Source organism: Melanerpes formicivorus, unplaced genomic scaffold (assembly GCF_026170545.1).
Source record: "Melanerpes formicivorus ecotype bairdi unplaced genomic scaffold, bMelFor1.0.p_v2 SCAF_88, whole genome shotgun sequence".
NCBI lineage: Eukaryota > Metazoa > Chordata > Aves > Piciformes > Picidae > Melanerpes > Melanerpes formicivorus.
Genome location: NW_027142440.1, coordinates 2,150,092 through 2,170,460, shown reverse-complemented (window position 1 = coordinate 2,170,460; position 20,369 = coordinate 2,150,092). Strand labels below are relative to the sequence as shown.

Here is a 20,369-nt window from a genome sequence, read left to right as displayed (position 1 = left end):
AATGAGGTCCCCCTCAGCCTCCTCCAGGCTGAACACCCCCAGCCCCCTCAGCTGCTCCTCCCCAGCCCTCTTCTCCAGACCCTCCTGGGCAGTGCTCTGCAGGCTTTGGCTGAGGATCCTCTTTTCCCTGTGCTGCTGGAGCTCAGGGTTGTGACTCTGAAGCTTCATTTTCTCCTGTTCCCCTCGGGGCTGCTCTTCTCTCACCTCTGCCTGGCTGCCCCCCAGCTGGGGTTGGTTCCCCCTCACCCCCCCTGCCCTCCCAGGCTTGCCCCAAGGCGTTTCCTGCTCTTTGCTCTCGCTGTGGAGCTGCTGAGGGCTTTCCCAGCAGCAGCAGTTCTGACCCTGCTGCAGGATCTGCTTGCAGAGCTTCTGTGAAGAAAGGAGGGAAGTAACCAGGGGGGAAGTAACCAGGGGGGGAAGTCAGGGGTGGAGGATCAGGCTTCAGGGGCTGGAGCTCCAGCTGGCCCCATCGTGGCTGCTTCCATCTCTCCCCCTTTGCACTGCTGCTCTCTCCACTTTCCACAGCACTTCACTGGCTCCTGCTCTCCAGTCTTGCAGGCAGGAGCCTGGAGGAGCTGGCCCTGGCCATCCTCTCTCTCCTCTGCCCAGGAAGGCCAATGGCACCCTGGGGAGTATCAGAAGGGCTGTGGTGAGTGGGTCCAGAGAGGTTCTCCTGCCTCTCTGCTCTGCCCTGCTGAGGCCACAGCTGGAATCCTGTGTCCAGTTCTGAGCCCCTCAGTTCAAGATGGACCTCAGGGAACTGCTTGAGAGAGACCATCCCAGAGCCTCAGAGGTGCTGCAGGCAGTGGCACATCTCCCTGTGAGGCCAGGCTGAGGGAGCTGGGGCTGAGAGCTGCCCGAGGGCTGCCCTCAGTGCTGGGGATCAAGATGTGCAGGGCTGGAGCCAGGCTCTGCTCAGGGATGGCCAAGCACAGCACAAGGGGCACTGGGGGCAAGCTGGAGCAGAGGAGGTGCCATGGGAACACTGTGAGGGTGGCAGAGCCCTGGAGCAGGCTGCCCAGAGAGGTTGTGGAGCATCCTCTGGGGCCTTCCCAAGCCCCTCTGGCTGTGTCCCTGTGTGCCCTGCCCTGGGTGGCCCTGCTCTGGCAGGGGGCTTGGACTGGGTGATCTCCAGAGGTGCCTTGCATCCCCTGCCATGCTGTGCCCCCTGTGCAGCAGGGGGGCTGTGCTGCAGCACTCTGTGGTGGTGCCTCTGCAGTTGCTCTGTTGTCAAGGCTGTGGGAGTTAGGTTTTTTTAACCAGCTCTGTGCCTCAGCCTGAGCTTTTTTATCCTCTGCTCACGTCAGGAGGCATCTGCCATGCCTCTGCCTCTCTGCTGGGGTGGGGCTGGCTCTGCAGCCTCCCTCTCCTTCCCTCCTTTCCCACCCTTCCTCCCCACAGCTTTTGAACCTGCTGCCAGCCCACAGTCAGATCTGGCAGGGGCACAGGGAGCTCTGGGCCTTGCCTCTCCCTGGGCTGGGTGAGCAAACCCAGCCCTCTTGGGAGGAGAAAGCCCCTTGGTGGCTCTGGTGAAGGAGAGGAGAGGGAGAGAGGAGGAAAGGAGAGGAGAGAGGGAGAGGGGGAAGAGGGAGAGAGGAAGGCCACTGTGCTGCAGACATCACAGAGCTGAGTCACTGAGACAGTGTTCCCCAGAATGCTTTAATGCTCTGCTCACAGAATGCTCTGAGGGCTGTGAGGCTGAGAGCTGGGCTTGGGCAGCCTGCAGAGGAGAAGGCTCCAGGGAGAGCTTCTGGTGGCCTTGCAGTGCCTCAGGGGGAGATCAGAGAGCTGGGGACAGACTGCTGAGCAGGGCCAGGCCAAGGGGGGATGGTTTGAACTGCAAGAGGGAGCTGGAGAGTGGAGAGGAGGAGAAATGTTTGGTGCTGAGGGTGGGGAGAGCCTGGCCCAGGCTGCCCAGAGAGCTGCCCCATGGCTGGCAGCAGTGCAGGGCAGGTTGTGTGGGGCTGGGAGCAGCCTGCTGGGGTTGGGGTTCTGACTGCAGGGGGTTGGACTGAATGACCCAAACCCTTCCCCCCCCACCCCAGCTGTGACTCTGTGCCACTGGCTCTGTTTGCCTCCTCTCTACAACTCCCTGAAGGGAGGTTGTAGTCAGGTGGGGGTTGGGCTCTTCTCCCAGGCATCCAGCAGCAGAACAAGAGGACACAGTCTCAAGCTGTGTCAGGGGAGCTTCAGGCTGGATGTGAGGAAGAAATTCTTCCCAGAGAGATTGGCCACTGGGATGTGCTGCCCAGGGAGGTGGTGGAGTCACCATCCCTGGAGGTGCTCAAAACCAGCCTGGATGAGGCACTTGGTGCCATGGTTTCATAGGATCACAGAACTGTCAGGGCTGGAAGGGAGCTCAAGGCTCAGCCAACTCCAACCCCCTGCCATGGCCAGGGACACCTCACACCACAGCAGGTTGCTCACAGCCACCTCCAGCCTGGCTGCAAACACCTCCAGGCAGGAGGCTTCCACCACCTCCCTGGGCAGCCTGTGCCAGGCTCTCACCACCCTCCTGGGGAACAACTTCTTCCTCACAGCCAAGCTCAATCTCCCCATTTCTAGTTCTGCTCCATCCCCCCCAGTCCTATCCCTCCCTGACACCCTCAGAAGTCCCTCCCCAGCTTTCCTGCAGCCCCCTGCAGATCCTGGAAGGCCACAGTGAGGTCTCCTGGGAGCCTTCTCCTCTGCAGACGCCGCACATCCCCGGCTGATCAGATGGTGCTGGGCGAGAGGTTGGGCTGGAGGGTGCCTGAGGAGTTTCCCAGCCTGCCTAACCCCGCGTCCTGTCTGCTCTCCCCGCAGGGACCATGAGGGCCGTGCACAGACATCTCTTCCCCGGGGACTCCGCGGCGGGGCAGGGCATCGTCTGGGAGTGGCAGAACGACGAGGGGGGTTGGTCCCCCTACGAGATGAGCCTCTGCGTCCGCCTGGAGCGCGCCCACGCCGGCCGCCACCCGCGGGTGGACCTGGGCCCCCTGGGCTACGACTACGAGGTGGACCTGGGGGCTCAGGTGCAGACCAACAAGGCCACCGGGTTCCGGCGGGGCGTGCGGCGCCGCCCGGGCCCCCCCTACCCGCCGGCCGCCCCCCTGGCGGCGCCGCCCGCGGGGCCGGGCTGCTCCTGCCAGCAGTGCTGGGCGGGCGGCGTGCCGGGGCCCATCCCCGCCCGCTCCCGCCACGCCGCGGGCGCCGCCCCCGCCGGCCCCGCCTTCCTGCCCTACAGCAAGCCCGCCCCGCCCGCCGCCAGGGCTGCGCCCCGCCCCGCCGCCCACGCCGCCGCCGCCCACGCCGCCGCCGCCCCGCCCCCGCCGGCCCCTGCCGGCACCGCCCCGCCCGCGGCCAACGGAGTCAGGTACACAGACGCGTCCGCCCCGGGGGCTCTGCTGCTGGCCGGGCGGGAGGGGAGGAGGAGGGGAAGAGAGAGGATGAGGAGAGGAGAGGAAGGGAGAGGGGAGAGAGGATGAGGAGAGGGAGAGGATGAGGAGAGGATGAGAGGAGAGAAGATGAGGAGAGGGAGAGAGGATGAGGAGAGGAGAGGGAGAGAGGATGAGGAGAGGAGAGGGAGAGAGGATGAGGAGAGGAGAGGAAGGGAGAGGAGAGGAGAGGGAGAGAGGATGAGGAGAGGAGAGGAAGGGAGAGGAGAGGAGAGGAAGGGAGAGGAGAGGAGATGAGAGGGAGAGAGGATGAGGAGAGGAGAGGATGAGAGGAGAGAGGATGAGGAGAGGAAAAGAGAGAGGATGAGGAGAGGATTAAGAGAGGATAGAATAGGGTAGGGTAGAGTAGAATAGGATAGGATAGAATAGAATAGAATTTAATTGATTCTGGATGATCTCCAGAGCTCCCTTCCAACCCAAACCATTCTACCAGAGAGGTTGTGGAGTGTCCTTGTGTGGAGAGCTTCCAACCCCCCCTGGGCAGTGTGCTGCTGGGCAAGCTGCTGTGGGTGCCCTGCTGGAGCTGGACTTGAAGTGGTTGATCTCCAGAGGTCCCTTCCAGCCCCTCCCTGCTGGGGATCTGGGATAACCTTGTTCACAGCCAAAAGCACAGCAGCCTCCTACAGCTGCTGAGGAGCTTAAGGATTCACAAGGCCAGGAAGCTCAGCACACCTGAGAGTCCTTTTCCTGTTGCTTTCAAGGCTGATGAGCTCCAGGAGTCTCTCTCAGTCAGGCTTTGCCTTGCAGCCATGGTGAAAGAAGCTCTCCCCTGTGAGGGTGGTGAGACACTGAGACAGGCTGCCCACAGCAGCTGTGGACACCTCAGCTTGGAAAGTGCTCCAGGCCAGGCTGGATGAGGCCTTGAGCAGCCTGGGCTGGTGGGAGGTGTCCCTGCCCATGGCAGGGGGGTTGGAACTGGATGATCTCCACAGAGCTCCCTTCCAACCCAACCCATTCCACCAGAGAGGTGGTGGAGTGTCCTTGTGTGGAGAGCTGCCAACCCCTCCTGGGCAAGCTGCTGTGGGTGCCCTGCTGGAGCAGGAGTTGGGTTGGATGAGCTCCAGAGGTCAGCCCCTCGGTGCTGGGGTTGTGTGAAGGGCTCTCTGCCTGCTCCCTGTGTTTGGGAGGTGTCCTGGGCAGTGTTTGCTGGGCCCCACAGATGGGCCAAGTGCTGAAGCAGAGTGTGAGCAGCTGCAGGAGAACTTGCCAGAGCTGATTTACCTGCCCAGGCTGCCTGACTGAGCAGGGAGAGAAGAGATCCAGGAGGGTGTTGAAAGCAGCCTTCAGCTAATGAGAGGAGGAGCTGGGGCTGCAGGTGCCCTTTGAAGCTGCTTTCTGTTCCAAGCCAGGAGGTGAATCTGGAGGTGTTTTCCTCAGCACCCTGTCAGGGCTCTTCCCCTTCCTGGGGGTCATCTGAGTGAAACACCTTCCCACATCCTCTTCCTCTTTCTCACAGTCTTTCTCTGCTGTCTTCTCTGTGCTTGATGCTTTCTCCTGACATCTCCACCCCCTGCAGCACTTCCCTGCCCCACTCACCTTTGGCTGGGGCTGAAAACCAGGCTCTGGCCTTCTCCTGCCCCATTCCCCTACCCTCAGGAGCCACTGAGGGCTGCCTGGAGCCCTTATCCTCCCCCAGAGCCTCAGCAAAGTGACTTTCACGCTGAGGAGGTGAAAAAGGAAGAAGGAGATGCTGCAGCAGGTGCCCCCCAGGCCTGTCTGGGGCTGCTGAGGCTCTGGGGGGGCAGAGCAGAGCTGCTCACACAGGGGTGGCACAGCCTGCCAAAGGTGGAGTCTCCTTCCATCACCCAGGTGATGCCAGCTGGCAGGAGAAGGTCAGCCAGGAGAACAGCTGGAGGTGCCCAGCTAGGGCCCTGGGGAGGGCACTGTTGTGGCTGGGGCTGCCCTCAGCAGCTTGGTTAAAGCCTCCAGCAGGTGAGGGCTGGGTTGAGGGAGCAGCTCTCGGGGCTGCAGGCTGTCCCTGTGCTCTCCACTCCCTGCTCCAGTTCTGCCCTTTCTTCAGCACTGAGCAAGGAGGCTTCTGTGGCTGCCCTGCTCCAAGCCCCAGCTCCCTCAGCCTGGCCTCCCAAGCAGATGTTCCACTGCCTGCAGCACCTCTGAGGCTCTGTGCTGGACCTGTGAGGTCCTCCTTGACCTGAGGGGCCCAGAGCTGGACACAGTATTCCAGATGTGGCTTCAGCAGGGCACAGTAGAGGAGCAGGAGAGCCTCCCTTGGCCTACTCACCACAGCCCTTCTCTTACACCCCAGGATGCCAGCCTTGGCCACAGGGCACATTGCTGGCTCAGGGACATCCTTCTGCCAACCAGGAGCCCCAGGTCCACTTCCTCAGAGCTGTTCTCCAACAGCCTCCAGCCTGGGGTTGTTCTCCCCCAGCCCCTGCTGCTCCCTGGGGTTGTTCTCCCCCAGCCCCTGCTGCTCCCTGGGGTTGTTCTGCCCCAGCCCCTGCTGCTCCCTGGGGTTGTTCTCCCCCAGCCCTTGCTGCTCCCTGGGGTTGTTCTCTCCCCCAGCCCCTGCTGCTCCCTGGGGTTGTTCTCTCCCCCAGCCCCTGCTGCTCCCTGGGGTTGTTCTCCCCCAGCCCCTGCTGCTCCCTGGGGTTGTTCTCCCCCAGCCCCTGCTGCTCCCTGGGGTTGTTCTCCCCCAGCCCTTGCTGCTCCCTGGGGTTGTTCTCCCCCAGCCCCTGCTGCTCCCTGGGGTTGTTCTCCCCCAGCCCCTGCTGCTCCCTGGGGTTGTTCTCTCCCCCAGCCCCTGCTGCTCCCTGGGGTTGTTCTCCCCCAGCCCCTGCTGCTCCCTGGGGTTGTTCTCCCCCAGCCCCTGCTGCTCCCTGGGGTTGTTCTCCCCCAGATGCCACACTCTGCCCTTGGCCTTGTTGGATTCCCTGTGCTTTCTCCTCACCCCAGCAGCCACACAAGCTGGGAATGTATTCCATCACCTCCAGTGCCACCAAATCATAAACCATACACTGCTGAGGCTGGCAGAGACCTCTGAGCTCAGCCAGCCCAAGCACTCCCCCAGAGCTCACAGCCACAGCACTGCCACTGCACCACAGTCCTCAGCACCACATCCAGGTGGCTTTGAAACCCCTCCAGGGATGGGGACTCCCCCAGATCCGTGGGCAGCTTGGGCCAGGGCCTGGGAACCCTTTAGGGGAAGAAATGATTCCTAATGTCCATCCTGAACCTCCCCTGGCACAGCTTGAGGCCATCTCTTGCCCTGTCACTTGTTCCTAGGGAGCAGAGCCCAGCCCCCACCTGGCTGCAGACTCCTTTCAGGGAGCTGCAGAGAGCAATGAGGTCTCCCTCAGCCTCCTCTCCTCCAGGCTCAACACCCCCAGCTCCCTCAGCTGCTCCTCCCCAGCCCTGCTCTCCAGACCTTTCCCCAGCTTGGTTGCCCTTCTCTGGCCCTGCTCCAGCCTCTCAATGTCCTTCTTGCAGTGAGGACCCAAACCTGACCCCAGGTCTCAAGGGGTGGCCTCAGCAGTGCTCAGCACAGGGACACCCTCCCTGCCCTGCTCCAGGCCAGGCTGTGGTGACCTTGCCTGGGAAGAAGTTTGCCCTCATCTCCAACCTGACCCTCCCCTGGCACAAGCCCAGCAGTGCAGCTGCTGCTGCCAGCCTGGAGTGAGGGCTGGGCCTGGCTGTAGGGGACAGCCCCACAGGAGCCAGGCAGCTCTCCAGGGTGAGCTACAGCTCCAGAGGTCTTCTCCAGAGGTGCAGCTTTGCCTTGGCCCCACAGCAGAGATGTCTGTAGCTGTGTTTCCTGAAGGAACTGAGTGAACTGCAGCATCCTCCAGCCCCTCCCTCAGCTTTGGAGACCTTCTGGCAGTTGGAGCTCAGCTCTGAGCTGCAGGAGCTGGGTGGTCACAGCATCCCAGCAGGGAGAGGATGGAAGGGACCTCTGGAGATCATCCAGGCCAAGCCCTGCTCCAGCAGGGCACCCACAGCAGCTTGCCCAGCACCACAATGCCCAAGGGGGTTGGAAGCTCTCCACACAAGGACACTCCACAACCTCTCTGGGCAGCCTGCTCCAGGCCTCCAGCACCCTCACACCAAACAACTTTCTCCTCCTCTCCACATCCAACCTCCTGGCCTCCACTCTCTGCCCCTTGCTGCCCCTTGCTCTGGCCCTGGCCACCACTCAGCAGAGCCTGGCCCCAGCCTCTTGCCCCCCACAGCTCCTTCAGCTCTTGCTGAGCATTGCTCAGCTGCCCTCTGGGGCTGCTCTTCTGCAGGCTCTCAGCCCCAGGGCTCTCAGCCTTTGCTCCTCCCAGAGCTGCTCCAGGCCCCTCAGCAGCTCTGCAGCCTCCCCTGGACTCTCTCCAGCAGTTCTCTGTCTCTCCTCAACTGGGGAGCCCAGACCTGGACCCAGCACTCCAGATGTGTCCTCAGGAGGGCAGAACAGAGGGGGAGGAGAACCTCCCTTGCCCTGCTGGCCACACTCTTCTCCATGCCCCCCAGGACCCCATTGGCCTCCTTGGCCACATTGCTGCCTCCTGGGGACCTTGTTGTCCCCCAGCACTCCCAGCTCCTTTCTATTGCAGGAAAGAAGAGTGCAGCATTTCTCTGCTGGCCTGCTCCAGGTTCCCCACAGCAGCTCTGTGTTTGCTTTCTTCACCCTCAGGAGCAGTGACCCTGGGGGGGGTGGGATCCCTGCTCCCCTCCTGCTCTCCTGGCAGAGCAGCAGCTTCAGCTTTGGCCTCTATTGTGTTTCCACCTCCCCCAGGGAGCTGCAAGCCCTCGAGGAGGCTTCCTGGGGCTCCTCAGCCCCAGAGACATGCAGGGGCACAGAGCTGGGGGCAGGGGGGTGCCCAGGCACTCTGTGGTCTTCTTGGCTGCTCAGTTGGAGGTGGGAGCAGAGGAGGTCCAAAGCCTCTCTGATCCTTGGGAGCAGGTCTCTCAAGCTCCTTTTCATTTGCACCTGGGTTCAGTTCTGGGCTCCTCACCCCAAGAAGGACATTGGGAGGCTGGAGGAGGTCTGGAGAAGGGCAACAGAGCTGAGGAAGGGTCTGGAGAGCAGGGCTGGGGAGGAGCAGCTGGGGGTGTTGAGCCTGGAGGAGAGGAGGCTGGCTGAGAGCAGCTGGGGGTGAGCCCAGGGGGTGCCCAGGTGGCCAAGAAGGTCACCAGCAGGAGCAGGGCAGGGATGGTGTCCCTGTTATGAGGCCATCCCTTGAGTCCTGGGCTCAGTTTTGTTCCCCTCACTGCAAGAAGGACATTGAGAGGCTGGAGCAGGGCCAGAGAAGGGCAATGAAGGTGGGGAAGGGTCTGGAGAGCAGGGCTGGGGAGGAGCAGCTGAGGGAGCTGGGGGTGTTGAGCCTGGAGCAGAGGAGGCTGAGGGAGACCTCATTGCTCTCTGCAGCTCCCTGAGAGGAGGCTGCAGCCAGGTGGGGGCTGGGCTCTGCTCCCAGGTGACAGGGCAAGAGGAAACAGCCTCAAGTTGCCCCAGGGGAGGGTTAGGTTGGCCATGAGGAACAATTTCTTCCCCTTGAGGACTGTCCAGGCCTGGCTCAGGCTGCCCAGGGCAGTGGTGGTGGAGTCCCCATGCTGGAGGGGTTGCAGAGCTGTGGTGCTGAGGGCCAGGGGCTGGTGGTGCCCTGAGCAGTGCTGGGCTCAGGGCTGGACTCCAGGATCTGAAAGGCCTCTTCCAAGCTCAATGCTTCTGTGGCTCTCTGGGCCTCAGCTGGAGCTGGAGGCTGAGCTGCCCTGCCTGTGGCCATCCCCTGCTGGAGGTCACAGCAGCAGGAGCACAGCAGTGGGATGAGACAGAGAGGGGAAACAGCTGAGAAAGAGCTGTGAGCAAAGACCCAAACCAGGAAGGGAAGGCCATGAAGAGCAGCCAGGGAAGCACCCCAGCTGCTTCAGAGCCTTTGGAAACTGAGGGGGGGGATTCCACCCCAGCTGGGGGGGTTGGCTTGGGCTGTGGCCAGAGATCTCTTGTGTCACTGGCAGGTGCTGCAAAACTGGGGCAGGGGAGGGGAAACAGCCTGAAGAAGAGGGGAGGGAGAGCTCTGCGCTCTGGAGAGCTCTTCAGAGGGCTGCAAGAGCTGGTCCTGCCTGGCCAGGCTGTCAGACCTGGGGGAGCAGGGCCAGAGGAGGCCACAGCAGTGCTGCTCCCACCCCTTGGCCACCAGAGTCCTCCCAGTGCTGCCCTGTGCCCACTGCCTGCCCCAGCTGCCAGCCCTGGCCCCTGCTCATGGGGGGAGCTGAGAGCTGGACTGGCTCCCTCTGTCCCTGCTCATGGGGGGAGCTGAGAGCTGGACTGGCTCCCTCTGTCCCTGCTCATGGGGAGAGCTGAGAGCTGGACTGGCTCCCTCTGTCCCTGCTCATGGGGGGAGCTGAGAGCTGGACTGGCTCCCTCTGTCCCTGCTCATGGGGGGAGCTGAGAGCTGGACTGGCTCCCTCTGTCCCTGCTCATGGGGGGAGCTGAGAGCTGGACTGGCTCCCTCTGTCCCTGCTCATGCTCAGCACCACTGGGGCTGCTGTGCTGGTCCTGCCTGTGGCTCTCCAAGCAGACAATCTCCTGCCCAGGAATCTGAGGCCACCAGGGAGACCCTGGGTGCCTCCAGCACCTGCAGGGCTGGAGCAGCTCTGGAGCCCTCAGCACAGGCAGGGAGCTGGGGGAGCAGGGCCAGAGGAGGCCACAGCAGTGCTGGCAGGGCTGGAAGCCCTCTGCTGGGAGCCAGGCTGAGAGAGCTGGGCTTGGGCAGCCTGCAGAGGAGAAGGCTGCAGGGAGAGCTTCTGGTGGCCTTGCAGTGCCTCAAGGGGAGATCAGAGAGCTGGGGACAGACTGCTGAGCAGGGCCAGGCCAAGGGGGGATGGTTTGAACTGCAAGAGGGAGCTGGAGAGTGGAGAGGAGGAGAAATGTTTGGTGCTGAGGGTGGGGAGAGCCTGGCCCAGGCTGCCCAGAGAGCTGCCCCATGGCTGGCAGCAGTGCAGGGCAGGTTGTGTGGGGCTGTGAGCAGCCTGCTGGGGTTGGGGATGGCCCTGGGGGGCTGCAGGGGCAGGGGTTGGGCTGGGTGAGCTTGAGAGGTTAATTCCAACCCAGCCCAGTCCACCATTCATGACTGAGGACACAGTCTCAAGCTGTGCCAGGGGAGGTTCAGGCTGGAGGGGAGGAGAAAGTTCTTCACTGAGAGAGTTGTTGGCCATTGGGATGTGCTGCCCAGGGAAGTGGTGGAGTCCCCAGCCCTGGAGGGGATTGGATGTGGCACTTGGAGCCATGGTTGAGTTGTCAGGAGGTGTTGGGTGACAGCTTGGACCTGCTGATCTCTGAGGTCTTCTCCAACCTGGTTGATTCTTTGGTTCTGTGCCTGGAGAGCTCTGGCAGGGCCTGGGCTCCTCACATGCAGCCTGCAGCTGCTGAGGCTGTGGGCAGGGGGGGGGTGGGGGTGGATGAGGGGGTCCCAGATGGGGCTCATCTGAGCAATTGATCCCTGCTGATCGATATCCAGGGCCCTGTCCCTGCTTTCTCAGCCCCTGAGGTGTGCTGCTCAGCTTCTCTTTCTCTCTCCCTCTCCAGCCTCCCCACCCTGCCAGTCAAGATGTCCAAGCCCAGCAAGGTGACCCAGGCCCTGGCAGGTAAGGCTCTGGCTGTGTCCTGGGTTGGGTGGGCAAGGGGCTCTGCTCTGTGCCCCTGAGCTGCCCTCTGGGAGGGGCTGGAATGCTGCTGCCATTTGGAGGCTCAGTTCCAGAGCCCCTTTCAGCCAGGCCAAGGAGGTGAAGCTGGGGGAGGAGAGGCTGCTCAGACCTTAGGCACTGCTCCTCTCAGCTGGGCTGCTCCTGGCTTTGCCTCATGGAGCCACAGAGTGCTTTGGGTTGGAAGAGGTCTTAAAGCTCCTCCAGTTCCAACCCTTCTGCCCTGGGCAGGGAGACCTCCAGGCTGCTCAGCACCTTGAGGGTTGGGTGTTCACCTTGGGCTTCATCTGAAGCTGGGCAGACTCTGGCACAGGCTGCCAGGGAGGCTGTGGCTGCCTCCTGCCTGGAGGTGTTCAGGGCCAGGCTGGATGAGGCCCTGAGCACCCTGGGCTGGTGGGAGGGAGCCCAGGGCTTGGAGCTGGCTGAGCTTTAAGCTCCCTTCCACCCCAAGCCCTGCTGTGACCTTGTGTGGCTGTGGCTGAGCAGGTAGCAGGGGGCAGCTCCTGGGCCCAGCTCAGCACCAGCTGCTGCCTGCTCCTGTTTCTAGCACCAGGGCAGAGGAGCAGTGTGAGGTGGAGCCTGGCTTCCACCTGAGCCCTTCCAGAGGGGCTTCCTCACTTTGAGCTCAGCTTTGTCTGGGGGGGGTCAGAAGTGGCATCAGACACTGTCTGCTGTGGCAGCAGAGCAGGGGTTGGTTGGTTGGTTGGTTGTCCTCCAAACCCACCAGTGCTCACCAGATGCAGCTGGGGGGAGGTCAGATGCCCATGGGCAGAGCTCTTTTCCAGAGCAGGTTTGCTGTTGGGCACCAGTGGCATTGCCTTGGAACCAGCAGCTCGTGGCAAAGCCTTTCTAGGCCAACTCCAGGCAGTGCTCCTGCTCTGTTTGGGCTCTGCCAGCACCAGCCAGGAGTCTGGGGGTGCCTGGGGGGTAGGTCTGGGTGCTGTGCCCAGAGCTTGGTGCCAGCACTGGGCTCAAAGTCTCATCACAACCATCCTGGTGCTGGGGTGGGTGCAGAGGAGGGCACTGAAGCTGCTGAGGGGTTTGAAGAGCATGGCTGGAGGAGGGGCTGAGGGAGCTGGGCTTGGTGAGCCTGGAGAGGAGGAGGCTGAGGGAGACCTCACTGCTCTGTGCAGCTCCCTGAGAGGAGGCTGGGGTGAGGCTGGGGTGGGCCTCTTCTCCCAAGGAGCAACAGGAGGAGAGGAAATGGCCTCAGGCTGCAGCAGGGGAGGCTTAGGTTGGAGGTGAGGAAACCTTTCTTGGCTGCAGGGGTGGTCAGGGCCTGGCAGAGGCTGCCCAGGGAGGTGGTGGAGTCAGCACCAGTGGAGGTGCTCCAGAAATGAGTGGAGGTGGCTCCTGGGGCCAGGGTTTGGTGGTGGTGGAGGTGCTGGGTGGAAGGGTTGGAGCTGATCTCAGAGGGCTCCTGCAGCTTGAATGACTCTGTGCTGATGTGGTAAGCTGGGATGGGGAAGGATCTGGTGGTTGGGGTTTTCTGTGGCCACTGCAGGCCCCCTGCTAGCCCATGGCTTCCTATGGCTCTTCTCCATGCATGGTCTGCTGAGGTTCTTAGCTCCCTGGGGACCCAGCTGTGCTCCTCAGCAAGTGCAGAGCATTCCATTCTTATAGTTTCATAGTTTCATAGTTTCATTCAGGGTTGGAAGGGACCACAAGGATCATCTAGTTCCAACCCCCCTGCCATGGGCAGGGACACCCCACACTAGATCAGCCTGGCCAGAGCCTCATCCAGCCTGGTCTTAAACATTCTGGCCCTGAGCACCTTGTTCCAGGAGAGGTGATGGTGTGTGGCCTGTCCTAGACTGTCCCAAGGGTCAGGCTCCAGCCTGCCTAGGAGAGCCCCCCAGGGTGGGAGCTGGCAGGCATCAGCTGTTAGCACCATCCCCAAAGCTCTGCCTTGCACATCTCTGTGGCCAAGTGAGCCCTGCCTGAAGGCTATCCCTGGTGTCCCCTGGCAGCCTGCAGCAACTCTGACTGCTTGCTGCTAGGCTCTGGAAAGACCTCAGAGGGGATTCTGCCCCTCTGCTCTGCTCTGCTCAGCCCCCACCTGCAGCACTGCCTCCAGCTCTGGGGCCCCCAGCACAGGGAGAGGATTCTGTCCCTCTGCTCTGCTCTGCTCAGCCCCCACCTGCAGCACTGCCTCCAGCTCTGGGGCCCCCAGCACAATTGGGGATCTCCCTGGAGTCTCCAGGGCTGAGGAGCATGCATCCCACCCCTCCTGAGCTCCAGCTGCTCAGCACATCTGCAGCCCAAGAGAGGGTAGGAAGAAGGCCACAGCAGCTGCAGAGCTTGCTGAGCCCAGGAGGGACAAATGGGAATGGGAATGAGAGCCTCAGCCCTGCCCCTGGGCCCTGCCTCTAGCCCCCTTGTGAGTGACACAGGACCTGGGATCCAGGCACCCACAGCAAGGCTGCAGAGGACCCCAAGCTGTGAGGTGTGGTGGGAAGGATCCATCCAGGGGCACCCTGACAGGCTGCAGAGTTCAGCCCATGACAACCTCCTGAAGCTCAGCAAGGCCAAGGGCAAGGTCCTGCTCCTGGCTCAGGGCAATCCCCAGCACAAATCCAGGCTGGGTGAGGAGTGGCTCCAGAGCAGCCTGGAGGAGAAGGGCCTGGGGGGGTCAGGTGGTGACAAACTGCCCAGGAGCCAGCAGTGGTCCCTGGCAGCCCAGAGCCAGCTGAGTGCTGAGCTGCAGCCAGAGCAGGGAGAGCAGCAGCACAGGGAGGGGATTCTGCCCTCTGCTCTGCTCTGCTCAGCCCCCACCTGCAGCACTGCAGCACAAGAAGGACCTGGAGCTGCTGGAGAGAGGCTCCAGAGGAGGCCACAGAGATGATCAGAGGCTGCAGAACCTCCCCTGTGGGGCCAGGCTGGGAGAGTTGGGGCTGTGCAGCCTGGAGAAGAGAAGGCTCCAGGGAGACCTCAGAGCAACCTTCCAGTAGCTGAAGGGCTCCAGGAGAGCTGGGGAGGGACTTTGGGCAAGGGCTGGGAGTGCCAGGGAGAGGAACAATGGCTTTGAGCTGGGAGAGGAGAGACTGAGAGTGGAGATGAGGAAGGAATTCTTTGCAGTGAGGCTGGGGAGGGCCTGGCACAGGCTGCCCAGGGAGGCTGTGGCTGTGCCCTGCCTGGAGGTGTTCAGGGCCAGGCTGGATGAGGACTCCCCAGGGAGTCTTTGCTCTCCCTCCCAAGCTGTTTTTTGGAAGCTTGTCCAGAGGCCTCCAGGGAGCTTTTGATCTTCATCCCAAGGTGCCTCTTGGAAAGGTGCTTAGAAAGTCTCCGGGGCACCTTCAGTCCCCGCCGCCCCCGGGGAGCCTCTCAGCTGCTTTGCCTCTGGTTTGAAGCAGGGGAAGCTGAACCTCTGTGTCCTGTGGGTGAGCTGCAGGAGCAGCTGGGGCAGGCAGAGGGCTGAGGGAAGAGCTGGACCTTGGTGGTGGTGAGCTGAGCACCTGGGGATTGGCCCTGCCTGTGGCAGGGATGGTGTCCCTGTGCTGAGCACTGCTGAGGCCACCCCTTGAGTCCTGGGGTCAGGTTTGGGCTCCTCACTGCAAGAAGGACATTGAGAGGCTGGAGCAGGGCAACAAAGCTGAGGAAGGGTCTGGAGAGCAGGGCTGGGGAGGAGCAGCTGAGGGAGCTGGGGGTGTTGAGCCTGGAGCAGAGGAGGCTGAGGGAGACCTCATTGCTCTCTGCAGCTCCCTGAGAGGAGGCTGCAGCCAGATGGGGGCTGGGCTCTGCTCCCAGGGATCAGATGCTAGGAGGAGAGGAACTGGCCTGAAATTGTGCCAGGGGAGGCTTGGAGATGAGGAAATATTTCTTTGGTGCCAGAGTGGTCAGGGACTAGCAGAGGCTGCCCAGGGAGGTGGTGGAGTCCCCATGCCTGGAGGGGTTCAAGGAACCTGTGGCCATGGCCCCTGGGGCCAGGGTTTAGTGGCCATGGTGGTGCTGAGCTGATGTTGGACTGGATGAGCTTGGAGAGGTTTTCCAAGCCAACAGCTGTGTGATTCTGGAAGCACTCAGCCTTTGCTGGGGAGGAGCAGCTGAGGGAGCTGGGGGTGTTGAGCCTGGAGGGGAGGAGGCTGAGGGAGACCTCATTGCTCTCTGCAGCTCCCTGAGAGGAGGCTGGAGCCAGGGGGGGGCTGGGCTCTGACATGGAACAAGTGGCAGCCAGGGGGTAGCAGCCTCAGGCTGCACCAGGGGAGGTTCAGGTTGGACATTAGGAATCATTTCTTCCCAGCAAGGGCTCTCAGGCCCTGGCCCAGGCTGCCCAGGGAGCTGGGGGAGTCCCCATCCCTGGAGGGGTTTCAAAGCCACCTGGATGTGGTGCTGAGGGCTGTGGTGCAGTGGCTGAGCAGCAGTGGTGTGGCTGTGAGCTCTGGGGGAGTGCTTGGGCTGGCTGAGCTCAGAGGCCTCTTAAGTTCCAAGTGACAGGAGGAGAAGAAATGGCCTCAGGTTGCCTCATGGGAGGGATAGGTTGGAGAGGAGGAAAAGCTTTGTTGCTGCCAGAGTGGTCAGGGACTGGCCCAGGCTGCCCAGGGAGGTGGTGGAGTGCCCATGCCTGGAGGGGTTCAAGGCCCTTGGGGTGGTGTCACAGTATCATAGCATCAGTCAGGGTTGGAAGGCACCACAAGGATCAGCCAGTCCCAACCCCCCTGCCATGGGCAGGGACACCCCACACTAGGTCAGCCTGGCCACAGCCTCAGCCAGCCTGGCCTTAAACACCTCCAGGGCTGGGGCCTCAACCACCTCCCTGGACAACCCATTCCAGGGCTTCACCACTCTCATGGGGAAGAACTTCCTCCTCCCCTCCAGCCTCAATCTCCCCACCTCCAGCTTCATTCCATTCCCCCTAGTCCTATCACTCCCTGAGATCCTGAGCAGTCCCTCCCCAGCCTTCCTGTAGCCCCCTTCAGATCCTGGAAGGCCACAATGAGGTCACCTGGGAGCCTTCTCTTCTCCAGACTGAACAGCCCCAACTCCCTCAGTCTGTCCTCACAGGAGAGCAGCTCCAGCCCTCTGCTCATCCTCCTGGCCCTGCTCTGGACACCTTCCAGCACCTCCAGATCCCTGGTGCTGGGTTGCTGTTGGCCTGGATGGCTCTCAGAGGCCTTTCCCAGCCCAAGCTGTGGGGGTTGCATGGTCAGAAGCAAGGTTTGGGGGTGCTGCTGGCTCTGGGGGTGCCTGCAGCTGTGGGCAGCCTGGCTCAGTGCTGCTGCTGGCTGCCCCAGCTGGGAAGGGCTGAGGCAGAGGTGCTGAGCAGGACAGCCCAGCAGCAGGCTGCTGCCTGGGGGGGGGGTGGCTGTGGCTGGGAAGCAGCAGGCAGCCCCTCAGGCCAGCAGCCCTGCAGCTCTCCCTGGCCTGCAGGGCAGGGCTGTCCCCTGCAGTGCCCCCAGCCCAGGGCATCCCCTGCACACAGCTGCCCGGGATGGAGGGGGGCTGGAGCTGAGCTGCCTCCCGGCCTGGGGGTGAGCAGGGAGGAGATGCTGGGGGGTGAGCAGGGGGCAGCTGCTTTGGAGGGGCAGCTCCAGCCCCCAGCCAGCCAGCCTGGCACTGCTGCCCTGCTTAGGGGCAGTGAAGGTGCAGCTGGGGCCTGGGGGGCACTGCAGGCTGGGTGGAAGGCGAAGCTCTGGGGGCAAGGGGCTGGAGGGGGAGGTTTTGGGGGGGGAGGTTTTGGGGGGGGAGCAGCTGAGGGGGCAAGGGAGGTGAGGGGAGACTGTGGGGGGTGAGGGGATGAGGGGGAGCTAGGGAGGCAAGCAGCTGGGGGGGAGCTTTGGAGGTTGAGTAACTGGGGGGGAGCTTTGGAGGAGCTTTGGGGGTGAGCAGCTGGGCTGGGGTTTTGGGGGGCTGAGGAGGGGCTTGGGAGAGCTTTTGGGGGGCTGAGGAGGGGCTTTGGGGCGAGCTTTGGGGGCAGGGAGCTTATGGGGGGGGCTGAGGGAGAGCTTTGCAGGGGAGCATTCGGGGGGGCTGAGAGGGAGCTTTGGGAGGCTGAGGAGGGACTTTGGGGGGTGGGTGGCTGGGCCAGAAGCTTTGAGGGGCTGAGAAGGAGCCTGGCTAGGGGGTAAGCTTTGGGTGGCTAAGGAGGAGCTTTGGGTTGGCTGAGAAGGAGCCTGGGGCTGATATCCCTCATCCTTCACACCCCCAAGGTCAGGGCTGTGGGGGAGGCCACTGCCCTTCAGCAGCCTCCATGCCTGCAGAGCCTGGAGCCCAGGCAGGTGCCAACCATAGACTCAATCAACCAGGTTGGAAAAGACCTCAGGGATCAAGTCCAAGCTGTCACCCAACACCTCCTGACAGCTAACCCATGGCTCCCAGTGCCACATCCAGTCCCTTCCTGAACACCTCCAGGGATGGGGACTCCACCACCTCCCTGGGCAGCACAGCCCAAGGGCCAATCTCTCTTGCTGGGAAGAATTTCTTCCTCCCCTCCAGCCTGAACCTCCCCTGGCACAGCTTGAGACTGTGTCCTCTTGTTCTGGTGCTGCTTACCTGGGAGAAGAGCCCAACCCCCATCTGGCTCCAACCTCCCTTCAGGGAGTTGGAGAGAGCAAGGTCTCCCCTGAGTCTCCTCCTCTCCAGGCTAAGCAACCCCAGCTCCCTCAGCCTCTCCTCACAGGGCTGTGCCCCAGACCCCTCCCCAGCTTTGTTGCCCTTCCCTGGGCTCACTGTCTCTCAGTGCCCTTCTTGAGCTGAGGAGCCCAGAGCTGGACAGAGGACTGGCCCCAGTGCCTGCTGCTTGGCTGAGCAGAGTGCTAGGCAGAACCACCTCAGGGTGAGAGGGGAAAGTCCTTCTCAGGTGACTTTGCTTTCCCTCCCCCCCTGAGCCCCTCCCAGCCCCACAGCTCAGGCAGCGCTGCCCTGGCAGAGCAGCTCAGCCTCCCCCAGCCCAGCTGCAAGCCCAACCGAGCTGCAGAGGGCCTGCAGCCCCCCAGCTGCTGCAGCAAGGGCTGCTGGCAAGCTGCAGAGCTCAAGCAGGCAGCTCCTGGGTGCCAGGGCTGGCAGGGGGGGCGCTGGGCACTGCCTGGCGCCGTGCGCTGAGCTCCTGCCTGCAGCTGGGGTCGGCCTCAGCCTGCTGCCCTGCTGCTGAGAGCTGGGCAGCTGCCTCTGGCCTGCTGGGCTGCCTTCAGATTCTAACCTGCCCCTGCAGGGAGCTCTGTGCCCCCCTCCCCCACCCCCTGCTTCCACCCTCTCCCTCCACCCTCTCTCCTCCTCTCCCTCCCCTCTCGCCCGGCCGTTGTCCTCCGTCGGATCCCAGGAGGGTTTGGTTTGGTTTGGTTTGGTTTGGATTTGGTTGGTTTGATCATTTTGCTGATTGTTTCCCCCCCTCCCCTCCCCCCTTTTGGTTTTAATTTGGGGCTGTAATGAACTTGTCTCCCCCCTCCCCTTGCCTTCCCTCCCCCCCCCCTCCCTGCATGTCGCTCTCCCCCCCTCCCGCTGTAGGCATCTCGGCTATACTGATGTCAGCCGCCGGACTCCCCGCTCACCTCTCCTGTGTGCCTGCAGCTGCCACCACCCATAGAGCCACTAAAAAACACAGCTCAGTTAAGGAGGGGAGGAAAGTGGCCAAGAAAGGTAGTTCCTGCTCTCCCCCTCCCCGCCCTTCCCCCTCCCCAAACCACCCTCTTGATCTCTGCTGCCATCTCCTCCTTGTCGTCTCCTTTCCTTCACTCCTGCTCCCCTCTCCTCTCCTCTTCCCCGCCCTCGCCTCCTCCTCTTCCCCGCCCTCGCCTCCTCCTCTTTCCTGCCCCCTCTCCTCCTCTTTCCTGCCCCCTCTCCTCCTCTTTCCTGCCCCCCTCCCCTCCTCTCTCCTCCTCGTTCCTGCCCCCCTCCCCTCCTCTCTCCTCCTCGTTCCTGCCCCCCTCTCCTCCTCCTCTCCTCCTCGTTCCTGCCCCCCTCTCCTCCTCTCTCCTCCTCTTTCCTCCCCCCTCTCCTCCTCTCTCCTCCTCTTTCCTCCCCCCCTCCTCCTCTCTCCTCCTCTTTCCTCCCCCCCTCCTCCTCTCTCCTCCTCTTTCCTCCCCCCTCCTCCTCTCTCCTCCTCTTTCCTCCCCCTCATCCCCCCTCCTCCTCTTTCCTCCCCCCCTCTCCTCCTCTCTCCTCCTCTTTCCTCCCCTCCTCCTCCTCTCTCCTCCTCTTTCCTCCCCCCCTCCTCCTCTCTCTTTCTCTTTCCTTCCCCCTCCTCCTCTCTCTTTCTCTTTCCTTCCCCCTCCTCCTCTCTCTTTCTCTTTCCTTCCCCCTCCTCCTCTCTCTTTCTCTTTCCTTCCTCCTCCTCCTCCTCTCTCTCTCTTTTCCTTCCCCCTCCTCCTCCTCTCTCTCTCTTTTCCTTCCCCCTCCTCCTCCTCTCTCTCTCTTTTTCCTTCCCCCTCCTCCTCCTCTCTCTCTCTTTTCCTTCCTCCTCCTCCTCCTCCTCTCTCTCTCTTTTCCTTCCCCCTCCTCCTCCTCTCTCTCTCTTTTCCTTCCCCCCTCCTCCTCTCTCTTTCTCTTTCCTTCCTCCTCCTCCTCCTCTCTCTCTCTTTTCCTTCCCCCTCCTCCTCCTCTCTCTCTCTTTTCCTTCCCCCTCCTCCTCCTCTCTCTCTCTCTTTTCCTTCCCCCTCCTCCTCCTCTCTCTCTCTCTTTTCCTTCCCCCTCCTCCTCCTCTCTCTCTCTTTTCCTTCCCCCTCCTCCTCCTCTCTCTCTCTCTTTTCCTTCCCCCTCCTCCTCCTCTCTCTCTCTCTTTTCCTTCCCCCTCCTCCTCCTCTCTCTCTCTCTTTTCCTTCCCCCTCCTCCTCCTCTCTCTCTCTCTTTTCTTTCCCCCTCCTCCTCCTCTCTCTCTCTCTTTTCTTTCCCCCTCCTCCTCCTCTCTCTCTCTCTTTTCTTTCCCCCTCCTCCTCCTCTCTCTCTCTCTTTTCTTTCCCCCTCCTCCTCCTCTCTCTCTCTCTTTTCTTTCCCCCTCCTCCTCCTCCCTCTCTCTCTCTTTTCCTTCCCCCCCCCCCCCCCCCCCTCCTCTCTCTCTCCCTTTTCCTGCCCCCCCTCTCCTTTGTGGTTTGATTTGATTGATTGGATGAGGAGGGAACCTCTCTGCAGTGAGGGGGTGGGGAGGGAACAGCCCTGGGGAGAGGCTGTGGTTGTGTCTCCCTCACTGGAGGTGTTCAGGGTTGATGAGGTTGGCTTTTGTGGCCAGCCTGGTGCTCAACATCTCCTGGTGGGGGGGGAAGGACATCCAGAAGCTCCCTGGGCAACCTGAGGTTGCCCAGGGAGCTTCTGGATGTCCTTCCCCCCCTCTCCCTGGAAGTGTTGAAGCAGTGGGGC

General features: G+C 62.3%; 1 protein-coding gene across 1 annotated transcript in view; it reads left to right on the top strand.

The window, feature by feature from the left end:
- The first annotated feature begins 2,810 nt into the window (after window positions 1-2,810).
- Window positions 2,811-20,369, top strand: part of DTX2 (deltex E3 ubiquitin ligase 2) — a 28,434-nt gene continuing 10,875 nt past the window's right edge. Inside the window, exons 1-3 of the mRNA XM_068165348.1 lie at window positions 2,811-3,355; window positions 10,969-11,027; window positions 18,525-18,656. Of these exons, the coding sequence (XP_068021449.1) occupies window positions 2,811-3,355; window positions 10,969-11,027; window positions 18,525-18,656 (736 nt within the window). The remainder of the gene's footprint in view (window positions 3,356-10,968; window positions 11,028-18,524; window positions 18,657-20,369) is intronic.